A 13,391-nucleotide genomic window follows, 5' to 3' on the forward strand; every position below is an offset into this window, starting at 1 on the left:
AAAATATTTACAAAAATGTGAGGGGTGTACTCACTTTTGTGAGATACTGTACATAGATATGTACATACACACATACATACAGTACACTCATACACACACACACACAGACACACACATATACGTACACTCATACAGTAAACTCACATACATACTGTACATATACACAAACATGCACTTGCATACATAAACACACTCACATACATACAATATAGCCTTTTGAAAAAACACAGGCTACTGTTCCTGCCTGACCTGCTCTGCATTAGACAGTGAAATATTTATCTTTTTAAAAATGCCGTAATGCTTCATGTTTTACTAAAGAGTAACATCAAACATCCCTATATTATCTGTGCCTACCAGAGTTGCAAGACTGCTTCTCAGTTGGTGTTAGACATGTGCGATTTGTTTTCTTACAAATCGAAATTTGGACAAAACTTGTGTGATTCAGAGATTGAGATGTATCCAAATCCCGAAATCACAATAGTAGCGAATTAGTTTATAACAAAAACAACTAATTAATTTGTATTCATTTATATGACATGATGCAATAGTTTGGGCCTTATGTTATATAGTTCATCTGGTTGAAAAAAGACACTAGTCCATCCAGTTCAACCAAAAAAAAAAACCACACACACGCACACACAAATAGAAAACCTCCATATACACTATCCTATACCCACAGTTGATACAAATGAAAGAAAAAAAACAATTTTCTCCAGTTGGGGAAAAAAATTCCTTCCTGATCCCCCAAGAGGCAATCTGATATTCCCTGGATTAACTTTACCAATAAATGTTAGTAGCCAGTTACAGTATATTATGTACATTTAGGAAATAATCCAGGCCTTTCTTAAAACAATCTACAGAGCTAACCAGAACCAGCTCTTGAGGGAGTCTATTCCACATTTTCACAGCTCTTATAGGGCGTACACACGGTAGGACTTTGTTCGGACATTCCGACAACAAAATCCTAGGATTTTTTCCTACGGATGTTGGCTCAAATTTGTCTTGCATACACACGGTCACACAAAGTTGTCGGAAAATCCGATCGTTCTAAACGCGGTGACGTAAGACACGTACCTCGGGACTATAAACGGGGCAGTGGCCAATAGCTTTCATCCCTTTATTTATTCTGAGCATGCGTGGCACTTTGTCCGTCGGATTTGTGTACACACGATCGGAATTTCCGACAACGGATTTTGTTGACGGAAAATTTTATCTCCTGCTCTCCAACTTTGTGGGTCGGAAAATCCGATGGAAAATGTGTGATGGAGCCTCCACACGGTCGGAATTTCCGACAACAAGGTCCTATCACACATTTTTCGTCGGAAAATCCAACCGTGTGTACGGGGCATTACTGTGAAGAAAACTTTTTGTATTTGGAGATTAAATCTCTTTTCTTCCAGACATAAAGAGTGCCCCCTTGTCCTCTGTGATGATCTTAAAGTGGTAGTAAACTTCCTATTTTGACTTGTACCTACAGGAAAGCCTATAATTAGGCTTACCTGTAGGTACAGTGAATATCTCCTGAACTTGCACTGTTTAGGAAATATTCACATTGCATGCAGCCAGTGATGTCACCGGCTCATGCCCTCTGAAGGTCTGGCATACCATGCTGGACCTTCAGAGCTTGTAGCGTAAACGAGAGCTTCCGCGCGTGATGTCATGGCGGCCGCCGGTCACTCATGTAGCCAGAGGCCCCGAACCCAGAAGAAAGACAATGTGAAGATGGAAGCTCTGTCAGCAGTGACAGCGCGCTGCTGGAGGGCTTCGTCTTAAGGTAAGTGTCACATAACTCATTATTATAAAAAATGCACTACATAAGAATGGAAACATGTGAAAATAAATACACTTAGGTATAAAAGTGAAATAAAATGATTCCTACTTATTGTGTTTGGGTTGGATGGAGGTGGATCCATCAGAATCTCCGAATCATAACATATGACTGAATCTGAAATTAATTTCGTTCCATTTGTTACTTTCAGATGCACGCAGCTACATTCAAAATCATCCAATGAGCTCATTCAATTTCTCTTTGTGGGTTCAACTAGCAGGGATATAGCTAATCTAATGAAATAACAAAAGAATAACTAACTTCCGAAAATATGAATTGATTTGGAATGAATATGCAAAACAAATCCGAATGTACAAAATGAATTTAGAAAACAAGTCATTCTAACATAATGATTATGATGAAATAAAATTTACTTAAATTAAAGCAAAACACTTTTCCTACAATGCTTGTTAACGCAACTCAAATTCAGGCCCATTTAAAACTATGGCTAACTGGTGTTCAGGGATTGACGAGTGAATGAACCCAGATTCTGTGTTCAGACCAAAAGAAGATACAATGAGATCAGGGCTGGTGCAAGGATTTTTGACACCCTAGGCAAAACCTCATTTTGCCGCCCCCCTTGGCTCTACCCCTGACTCCACCTCCTTTGCCTGCCCATGTAACACATGTGACCTATCTGACCATTACACTGACCTACCTGACCCCTACACTGGCCTACCTACACTGACCTACCTTACCCCTACACTAACCTATAACTGACCTTCTTGACACCTACACTAACCTGACCACTATACTGACCTACCTGACCTTTATACTGACCTACCTGACAATGACACTGACCTACCTGACCCCTACACTGACCTACCTACCTGACCCCTACACTGACCTACCTGACCCCTACACTGACCCAGCTGACTATTACACTGACCTACCTGACTATTACACTGACCTACCTGATTCCTAATACAATGTCAGTGTTCTTCACTCACCGGGGCCCTACATGCATCTGATGACCCTGCCAGTGCCAGGGACAAACCCTGCCTTGGTGCATCCAGGCTCCAGCTGTCACCAGCCCCAGAGCGCCCACTACTACGATTCAATTAGGCTATAGCACACACTGCCGCTGTACAAGACAGTCCAGGAGGGAGAGCAGCCTCTACGAATGGCGGTGACATGGTGGGGGGCGGGGTCAGGGGGTCACATAACTCGGTATAGGAATTATGTATGGGCAAAGGCAGAGACTCAGAGAGGGAGAGACAGATAGGTAACTGATCATAGAGGCTGTGGCGCGCAGGGGATGTGTGCTTCCGTTCTGTCAGGACATAGTCCTCCAGTGCTGCACTGCACCTCTGACACTACTTAGGAACGTGGCGGCTGCTGCCTGAGTTAGTTAGATGCTGCAGAGAGCAGACAGAGGCAACCCCTGCATACAGTCACCACTGCATCAAAAACCTACGTGTGGAGACCGGCAGAAGACGGAGAGTAGGGAAACCAGCGGCCGGACGCCCTAGGCGGCTGCCTAGTTTGCCTAGTGGTAGCACCAGCCCTGAATGAGATGTAAGCCTGTAGAAGGGTATTAGCTCACAGCAGAGTCTGGAGTTTTACTAGTCGGTGTACTGATTATCCCATTTACAGCTGTTAGTCTTTTTAGCCACATTCATAATTATTAGCACTGTTCATATGTATGTAAAGTTTACCTATACATATTTTTTAATCAGGTCGGTGAAGATATCCTTATCACCACCACCAGTTACAGTGCCTGGCAGACAGAAACCAGGAGGATTATTGATGTGTCACCTGACCAGAGAAACCTCACTTTAAATGTCTCTCTCACTTTTACCCATACAGGTAAGACATGTGACAAGGCTTGTTTACTAAACTGCAAAAAAAAATAATAAACCTCAAACAATCATTGAAAAATACAGCCCACCCTAACAGATGATCCAACTACATCTAAAGTGGAGGCATGACCCCTATGCTTAGATCTTGTTCCCAGCACATGATGAAGCTTTTAGAAAAATCCAAGGAATTCTCATAAAATGCTCTCCTTTATTGATATGCAACATTAAAAACAACAACACACCTTTCAGCACAATCAAGACCCAAGCAGGTTAAAATGCACTGCTGTTGTTTTCAACATTGTAAATATATAATGCAAATCTTTATTATGAGAACAGCTTAAATATGCTTTTTACTTCTGCTAGATCTCACAGTTGCTTGCCTTCACTGTTCTTTTGGTCTTGCGCTGTTGTTGGATGCATGCTATTGTGTCCACAGACTAATTTGTGACTCTGTTTTGTAAACTGCCCTGCACATGTGACATCACTACACTCCCCATGTACATACAACATGGAATCATTAATGATCTGCTACAAGTGTCTCTATGGATTTGAAGGCCAGGAACTGATCGTTTTAGCTCCTGGGCTTAATGCTCAGCTAACAGCCAGCAGTTTCAGATTCAACTCATGCATGGACTAGCCAGAGTCGTTGATTCCCAGTGCCATTTTAAAACAGCATCTTGGGACTCAATGCTCACATCTCACCATGCCACCAACTACTGCATCACTAAGTCATACTTTAGTACACCTTATTTTGTCTACAAGAAACTCTCCCTTGTATGAAGGGACCAGTTGGTTGTGTTTGCCTGCTATGCAAAGAATTCCCATTACTCTCCTGTGCCTTGTCCAGAATTTCTTCATTGGTAATGAACTATGATGAAACAATGAGTAATGACTGGAGATACTGAGCTTAAGCATTAACTCCATTCAGTGGTTTATACCATATTTCACTTTTCACTACACATTTGTTTCAGGTGTTCGTTACTGGAATCTCAAAGACAACACCCTTTCTTTTGGTGTTCTCCCCCTTCAGTGCCAGGGGCAAATGACAACTCTTATGCACTCTGTAAAAGCTTTGAAGATTATTTTGGCACTAAATAAGTATGGGAAATGAATGCAACAATAAATATACTAATCATGGTTCTAAACTCATATTTGTTATGCCCTGTACACACGATCCGACTTTCCGACAAAAAATGTGCGATCGAAGCTTGTTGTCGGAAATTCCGACCGTGTGTAGGCTCCATCGGACTTTTTCCATCAGAATTTCCGACACACAAAGTTTGAGAGCTGGATCTAAAATTTTCTGACAACAAAATCCGTTTGCGTAAATTCCGATCATGTGTAGACAATTCCGACGCACAAAGTGCCACACATGCTCAGAATCAAGCAGAAGAGCCGCACTGGCTATTGAACTTCATTTTTCTCGGCTCGTCATACATGTTGTACGTCACCGTGTTCTTGACGTTCGGAATTTCCGACCAACTTTGTGTGACCGTGTGTATGCAAAACAAGTTTGAGCCAACATCCGTCTGAAAAAATCCGATGGATTTTGTTGTCGGAATGTCCGATCGTGTGTACAGGGCATTAGTCTTGTTTTTTACAAGGATAATCATACTTGATGTATTATTTCATTCAGCAAACACCTATGAAGTCCCCAACACAAACCTGACCTACACTCTGGCAGCAGATGTGGCTCTGCTCACTAGAAACATCAAGATCATTGGGGAGGATTACCCAGGCTGGTACAGGGAATCATTCGGAGCTCGTGTTCTTGTGGGCACATTTTCAGTCAATGGGATGGTCTATAAGGGTAAGCTGAATATGAATACTGTTCTCTATTGACATTTTTAACCTGCACCTCCGATCTCCCACCACACAAAAGGCAGCTATTATAAATGTGTTTATTTATTTATTTTACTTTTTGAAGGAAATGCAAGAATATCAAATGTGGAATTCTACCACAGTGGTCAGGAAAGTTACAGAGACCCCATAGACCCCCGCTATTCCTTGGCTTTCCTTAACCTTGGAGAGGTAAGTGTCTTACAGATGTGTTTAAACATATCTACACTGTGACCTATAGTACTAACTTAAAGTATAACTAAAGGCAATTTTTTTTTTAGTTTTGGATAGCGTAGAGAGGGATTAGAACACCTGTCAGGTTTTATTCACCCTCTCTATTTGTCCTGTTTACCATTATGATTGAAAGTAAAAGTAAAAGAAAATCCCAAATTTTGGGTTGTCCCCGGAAATGTATAGGAAAAATATTCCTATGGGGAGACTAGTTCTGATGACCTGGGGGTCCCCAAGAAATACCCTTAATTTTCAGGTATTTTCCCTCACTTTCTGTTTGGCTATGGGACAGGAAGTGAAGGAAAAATCTCCGCAATGGGACACAGATGGCGAAAAAAAAAAAGGGACAGGAGCCTTTTGGGACCTTCTTCAGCTATTTACTCCAGCAGCACCAGAGGTTAGATATGTTCCTGCAGCTCAAGCAAAAAAGCAAAAAATAATTATAGTATAACTAAAGGCAAGGAGAGAGGGATTAGAACAGCTGTCAGATTTTTATTGCTGTCTGTGCCCCCGTTAGGGAGATTCACCCTCTCTATTTGTCCTGTTTACTATTATCATCGAAAGTGAAGGTAAAGAAAATCTCAAATTTTGGGTTGTCCCCAGAACAAGAATAGAGGGGAAATCTTTCAATGGGGACCCTAGTTCTAGTGACCCTGGTGACAACCAGGGATTCATAGTTACATAGTAGTTACATTGTTACTTAGTAGGCGAGGTTGAAAAAAGACACAAGTCCATCAATTCCAACCTATGTGTGTGATTTTATGTCAGTATTACATTGTATATCCCTGTATGTTGTGGTCGTGCTGTGTTGTGGTGCTTATGTAATAGTTTTTTTAAATTATCGATGCTCCCTGCTGAAACTATTATCTGTGGAAGAGAATTCCACATCCTTACCGCTATCACAGTAAAGAACCCTCTACACAGTTTAAGTGTAAACCGCTTTTCTTCTAACTTTAGTGAATAGCTACGTGTCTTTTCCCTTTCGCAGAAAAGTTTTATCCCTATTGTGGGGTAACCAATACGGTATTTGTACATTGAAATCATATCCCCTCTCAAGTGTCTCTTCTCCAGAGAGAACAAGTTCAGTGCTCGTAACCTTTCCTCATAGCTCTTTATTAGTTTTGTTGCCCTTCTCTGGACTCTCTCCAGTTCCAGAACATCCTTCCTGAGGACTGGTGCCCAGAACTGGACAGCATACTCTAGGTGCCATCCCAGATTCCCCCAGAGGTTCTCCCCCAATGAGTAGATTGCATTCATATTTTTGCCACTCAAATGCATTATTTTACATTTTTCTACATTAAACCTCATTTGCCATGTAGTTGCCTACCCCATTCATTTGTTCAAATCTTCTTGCAAGGTTTCCACATCCTGCAGAGAAGTTATTGCCTTGCTTAGCTTAGTATCATTTGCAAATACAGAGATTAAGCTGTTTATCCCATCCTCCAGGTTGTTTATGAATAAATTAAATAGGATTGGTCCCAGTATAGAACCCTGTGGGACCCCACTTTCCACCCCGGACCATTTTGAGTACTCCCCATTTATCACCACCCTCTGAACTCGCCCCTGTAGACAGTTTTCAATGCATGTACTCACCCTTCGTTGCATGCCAACAGATCTTACTTTGTACAGTAAACATTTGTGGGGAACTGTATCAAAAGCTTTTGCAAAATCCAGATACACCACATCTACGGGCCTTCCTTTATCTAGATGGAAGCTCACCTGGTTAATAGATTGGTTTGGAAAGAACGATTCTTCATGAATCCATGTTGATTACTGCTAATGATACCATTGTCATTGCTAAAATCTTGGATCTAGTCCCTTATCATCCCCTCCAAGAGCTTGCATACAATTGATGTTAGGCTAACTGGTCTGTAATTCCCAGGGATGTATTTTGGCCCTTTTTTGAATATTGGTGCCACATTGGCTTTTCTCCAATCAGCTGGTACCATTCCAGTCAGTGGACTGTTCGTAAAAATTGGGAACAATGATCTGGCAATTACTTGACTAAGTTCCTTAAGAACTCTCGGGTGAAAGCCACCTGGTCTCGGTGACTTATTAACGTTTTTTTCAAATCCATTTTTAATTTAGTCCTTTAGTTCTACTTTATCTAAACTTAAAGAAGAGCTTCACCCACAAGGGGAAGTTCTACTTTAAGGCCTCCTCCCCTGCTCCTGTGTGTGAAATTGAGCTTTGGGGAGGAGGGGAGGGCAAGTACCCGATTTTGACAGGTACCTGCTCCAACTTCAGCTCCGACTGCCTAGATAGCAGAAGTTCTCCTTCCCCTCTCTCTTCCGCAGTCTTCTAGGACACGTGACAGGTCCCAGAAGACTGTCGGACCATTCACAGCGCACCCAGCTGTGAAGCCACAAGCTGTCACAGCTAAGTTCCCATAGTAAAGATGCTGGGGAGAGAGATACACAGGGTGAAAACGGCTGGGCTAAGCACAGTGCTGGAACGTGGGACAGGTGAGTGGCTGTTTAGTAAAGTCAGCAGCTACTGTTTTTGCAGCTGCTGACTTTTAATTTTTACATAGGCGCTCCTCTTAAAGCTTTAAATATCAGTCGTCTGGTTGCCACATTTATTAAATCAGTACTTTCTAAGCCATTGATATGTAACAGTTCAGACTTTGCTTGCTACAAGACAGTTACTTAGAAAGTATAATAGCCAGGGAGAGACAGATCACTAGAATTTTCAGAAGGAGGTCAGCAATGGCTTCCTACATATTTGTCTCAGTACAGGTTTCCTTTATGCTGTATGTAAAGCCAAAAACAATTTTCTAGCTTTGGATTTTACTGCGATTTGTTCCCCGCTGACAGCTTAAAGGAAAAAAATAAATAAAATTGCCGGCATAAAAATATTGTGAAGAAAATCTAAAACAGCGTGGGGTCGCTTCGGGTCTGGTATGGATTTGGAGGTGACACCTCCATATAAAGCATTTTTTTTTAAATGTCCCCCCCAAAATTCATACCAGACCCTTATCCCACCATGCAGCTCAGCAGGTGAGGAAAGGGACGGGACGAGCAAGCGCCTGGCCGGTGGTTGTGGGGGTCTGCGGGGGGCTTCTTCTTCCTACGGTCTTCTTCTTCTTTCTCTGGTCTTCTTCGTCTGGTGTTCTTCTTCCGCCGCCGCCGCTCCCGCCACTGACCTGCTGAAAATAAAAGAAATTACCCTCCTCCGAGGCTGGGTCCTGTCGATCTGTCCACTTCGATGTCGGACATTTCTTATATAACTATGGGGCGGATGGCGTCATTTACAGACCCCTTGTGACATCACTGCCCGGGGGCATGATGGGTCCATGACATCACAAGGGGGTCTCTGAATGATGCCATCTGATGGCCACACCCCATAGTTATATAAGAAATGTCCAACATTATAGCAGACGGCGGGACACAGCATCAGAGGAGGGTATTTTATTTTTTATTTTTAGTGGGTTGGCAGAGGGAGCGGCGGTGGGAGCAGCAGCCGGAGCAGTGGCAGAGGAAGAAGAAGACTTGAGAAAGAGGAAGAAGCGGGGGAAGAAGACGACGGAGGAAGAAGCGGGGGAAGAAGACGACATTTTTAATAAAGGACTATAATGTACCTGATACCAATACTCATTGTCATTGGGCGGGGCGGGATCTGGGGGCCCCCTTGTTAAAGAGTGCTTCCTGTTTCTAACAAGCCCCCCGCCCGCAGACCCCCACAACCACCGAATTCATCAGTTGTTAAGAACGGCTTCCCGACTAGCTCCTTAGCAACCAGCTTTTTACAGTGAATGTAAAGCCAAAAAAACTGTGGTGAAATTGCGGTAAAAGCGCAGTACTTGCGTTTTCGATGCGGGTCCATTAAAGACTATTACATGCAAAACACTGAATGCTGTGGGGAAAAAGATCCTGACCCTTTCCAAAAATGCAGAGGCACAAAAATGCATTGATGTGAACATGTTCCATAGGAACCCATGTTAAAACTATCTTGCGTTTCTGCAAAAAGCATGAAAAACATGCATTAGTGTGAATGGAGCCTTAGAAAGATGCATATCTGCCTGTGTTCCCCTCACTTCCTGTCTAAAGCAGACCAGGGTCTCTGTTAATTGCGCAGAGTTTAGTGGCAGTATTTGATTGTGGTGTAATTTGTACTATCAGTTCCTCCAGTAATGAAAAACACCCTATGAATGAAGGAAATGGGACTTTTATTTATCTGCCCATCCTCCATTCACAGAGCGTTTTTTTTTTTTTATTGCTGGAAGCTATAATACAGCTTCTATGAATGGAGGAGGGCGGTGGAAAGGGTGGACATAGTCGGCACTTTTAACAAGTGCCTGTGAAAAGTGAAGCCATATTACCCCCTGAAACACCAAAAGATCTAAGCTGCAGGAGTATTTGGGGGCAGAGGATGGAAGATTTCAAGAAGAGAGCAGCCACCAGCACATGGGATTCACCATTCATGTAAGTACCTGGTTTAAAAAAAAAAATAATTACTAAACTTCAGCTTACACATAATGCGGACAGACAACTTATTCTAGGAATGGAGTTGAGATGTCAGAAGGACAGAAAAAAAACAATAGCAAATGGGTCCCTTTTAGCTTATAGTTTTTTACCTTTGATTGTCCTAAGCATGTTTACATTTACATAATGTTGGCTCATTACCATTGCTGGCAGTCTGCTCCAAGCATGCGCTATAATAAAATAATTCATTAACATTATTCTTAAAATTGCCTGCTACTTTTTATGTCCCCAGAGGCTGCCAAAAATTATTTATAATGTTTCGATATAAAATTATTGTTAAAAAAACAACAATTTAGCTACTGTAGAAACCAAGTCTCTTATTTCTTTTTTAAGGTATTACCTAATAAATCCTATGTCAAAGGATGTGCCTTCCATAATGGATTCTCCCCAGCAATTGGAGTTTTCTACACAAATGGACTTAACATTGATGACAATGTTATTCATTTCACTGTCGGAGAAGGTAAAAATTAATATTTAAAAAAAATGTAATGTTTAAAAAGTCATCATAGGTTAAAATAGGGTTAACTTTATTCTAAAGGTTGTAATTTAAAAAACAAACCTCCCCCCAAAAAAAAAAAAAAAAAAAAAAAAAAAAAAAAAAACATTTTATAGTTACCTATTCTGTACAAAGGTTTTGCACAGAGTAGTCCCAACCCTCTTTTTGGGTCCCCCAGCCAGCGGTCCTGGCTACTCCCCCCTGCCGTGTGCCCCCAATAGCAAGCCTCTTGCTATGGGGACACTCGAGAAGTCTCGCTTCTGAGCCACGCTCCTGTGACTGGACATTGTCCATTCACACATAGCATGGCTCAGCCCCCCTCCCCCCAACTCTCTCCTCATTGGATCATTGGCTGTGATTGACAGCTAATGGCTCCTGCTCCTGTGTGAGCCAATGAGTAGAGAGAGACCCAGGAGAGCCACTGCTCTCATGCACATTGCTGGATCGAGATGGGGCTCAGGTAAGGTAAAATACCTTCTGCCTTTAGAACCACTTGCAGGTCCATTAAACACACATGTATGAAACTTTGGACACATAACTTTCTGGACTTGAACCTGAAGTTTAGGTATGACAATTTTTACATTGTTACATTATCTCCTCCTCCCATGCTCATCTCCAGGACTTCTCCAGAGCCTCTCCCATCCTCTGGAACTCACTACCCCAATCTGTCTGGCTATATCCTACTCTGTCCACTTTTAGGCAATTCCTGAAAATGTATCTCTTCAGGGTGGCCTGTCCTGCCTCCAGCTAACAACCAAATCTTCTACTCCCCTCATCAGTTCATCCCTCACAGTCCCTACCTTTTGTTTCACCAGCCCCTTCCTCTTAGATTGTAAGCTTGCAGGAGCAGGGCTTCTCTTAACCCACTTGTTTTGAATTGTAATGTTGGTGTAGTGTTTACCTACATTGTAAAGCGCTGCGCAAACTGCTAGCGCTATATAAATCCTGTATAATAATCCTGTATAATAATTGCTTCAGCTTGGATTAAGTATGTGTGTGTGTGCCATACCTACAGAATCCACGTGAAAGCTGGAAATCACTGTAGTAGGTACTGTTACTCCTTTGATCCCCACTAGCTTCCCAGACTTGTACCAACATGCTGCTCTGCTGCATTGTGGACACAGGAAGTTGCTAGCTAGGCATGGGCTCCATTCAGAGAACACTATGCATTTAAATCCAATGAATGCTAAGCATTCTCAGATGGATAAGGTGGAGGGGTGGGGCGGTGACAGTCACTGTAGTACCGATGCCCACTACAGTGATTTTCAGCTTCTACAGGGATAGACCAAGTATGGAACTTGCATACTTACTGTATTGGACCAAACAGGACTATTAAAATTGTCATACCCAAACTTCCTCTTAAATAATTTATGAATAAAAAAACTTTACTATTGTATCTTTTGTCACAAAATTTCCAATGCCTTGTATATTATACCGAGAATATACAAGTAAAGGGGCAAAAAGCTAGAACAGTCAATATCCCACAATCTTTAGATTATGTGTTGTGTGGGCATAGTATTATATGCAAAATAAAATTATTTGTTACAACAAAAAGTCCACAGTCCTATGGTTGTAAAAAGAGTCCATAAATCATATGGGGTGATGATGAGAGAAGGGGGAAGGGGGGTATTCCACATTCAGGGCTGCTATCAGGGAGGAACAGAAACCATGTTCCAAAATATACTGAAAAACACAAAGGGAGAGAGGCGCCTCCGTGTGCAGATATAGGAATGTTTTTTAATATTAAATAAACATTTCACAGGCAACTCACATTTTAGGAGTCATAATGAGGCATATAGGAGTCCCAGCGGGGGGGTGTCATCAGTGAAGTCGCTCCTTATTCTCCTGTTTAAGTGCTCTGTAGTAAGCTCCATACACCGCTAGATGGTCATTTCACCGGCAGCAGTAGAGGGCATCTCAACATGAGGCTTGGAACGCAGGTGTTTTCCAGGCGAGGAGGGATGACGTCACTGGAAAGCGACGCGTTTCCTGACCGTACAGGCTGTGATTGATGTGGCAGCCGCTCTCCTTCTTCAAGCTAGACTATTACTACACAGTGCCAGCATCATGTAACTAATAACAGGAAATTATATGAAGTAAAATAGCCAACCATTTTTTTAATTTTGTTTATTTAATTCAGGAATTAGAGTGTTGGGAGATCGGGTGAATGTGAGAGGAAATCTTGTGGCCCTTTCTGTCTGGCCTGGTACATATCAAAATAGAATGGAGACCTCTAACACCCTTTGGCATGCAGGAATAGCGGTTGGTATTTTTTGTAATACTGATATATTTGCTCATTGTCTATATGGTTCTTTGTGATTAGCTGCACAATAATATAACATGAATCAATATAATGTAAAACTAAAGGCAACATTTTTTTAGATGTGAATAGAGTGGTGAGGAGTGAGAACCACTGTCAGGTTTGTATTGCTGACTCTAATTTTCCTGAACAACAATGCTACCAGAAATGAAATGGAGGGTGAATCCAAAATTGTGAGTCTCCATCAGAAAAGGAATAGAGAGGGAATCTTTCATTAAAGACACTTGTTCCCATGAGAACTGTCTAAGGCTAGGTTTACACTTGTACCTCCCTTGAGCTGCAAATGCAGCCGGACAGGGATGTACACATGCCATGGATGCGATGCTTTGCTTCATGATGTGGCAAAAATGATCCTTCTGTCACATTCGGTGGGCAGTACCGCCACTGAATG

The 13,391-nt window shown here is 42.1% G+C and overlaps 1 protein-coding gene across 1 annotated transcript in view; it reads left to right on the plus strand.

Annotated features, from left to right (window-relative positions):
- The window catches only part of LOC141146080 (fibrocystin-L-like), a 364,397-nt gene that overhangs the window by 303,136 nt on the left and 47,870 nt on the right, over positions 1 to 13,391 (plus strand). Inside the window, exons 60-64 of the mRNA XM_073632840.1 lie at positions 3,508 to 3,637; positions 5,267 to 5,440; positions 5,558 to 5,661; positions 10,518 to 10,644; positions 12,821 to 12,942. Of these exons, the coding sequence (XP_073488941.1) occupies positions 3,508 to 3,637; positions 5,267 to 5,440; positions 5,558 to 5,661; positions 10,518 to 10,644; positions 12,821 to 12,942 (657 nt within the window). The remainder of the gene's footprint in view (positions 1 to 3,507; positions 3,638 to 5,266; positions 5,441 to 5,557; positions 5,662 to 10,517; positions 10,645 to 12,820; positions 12,943 to 13,391) is intronic.

The sequence above is a fragment of the Aquarana catesbeiana genome, linkage group LG05, assembly GCF_042186555.1.
Source record: "Aquarana catesbeiana isolate 2022-GZ linkage group LG05, ASM4218655v1, whole genome shotgun sequence".
Classification (NCBI taxonomy): Eukaryota; Metazoa; Chordata; class Amphibia; order Anura; family Ranidae; genus Aquarana; species Aquarana catesbeiana.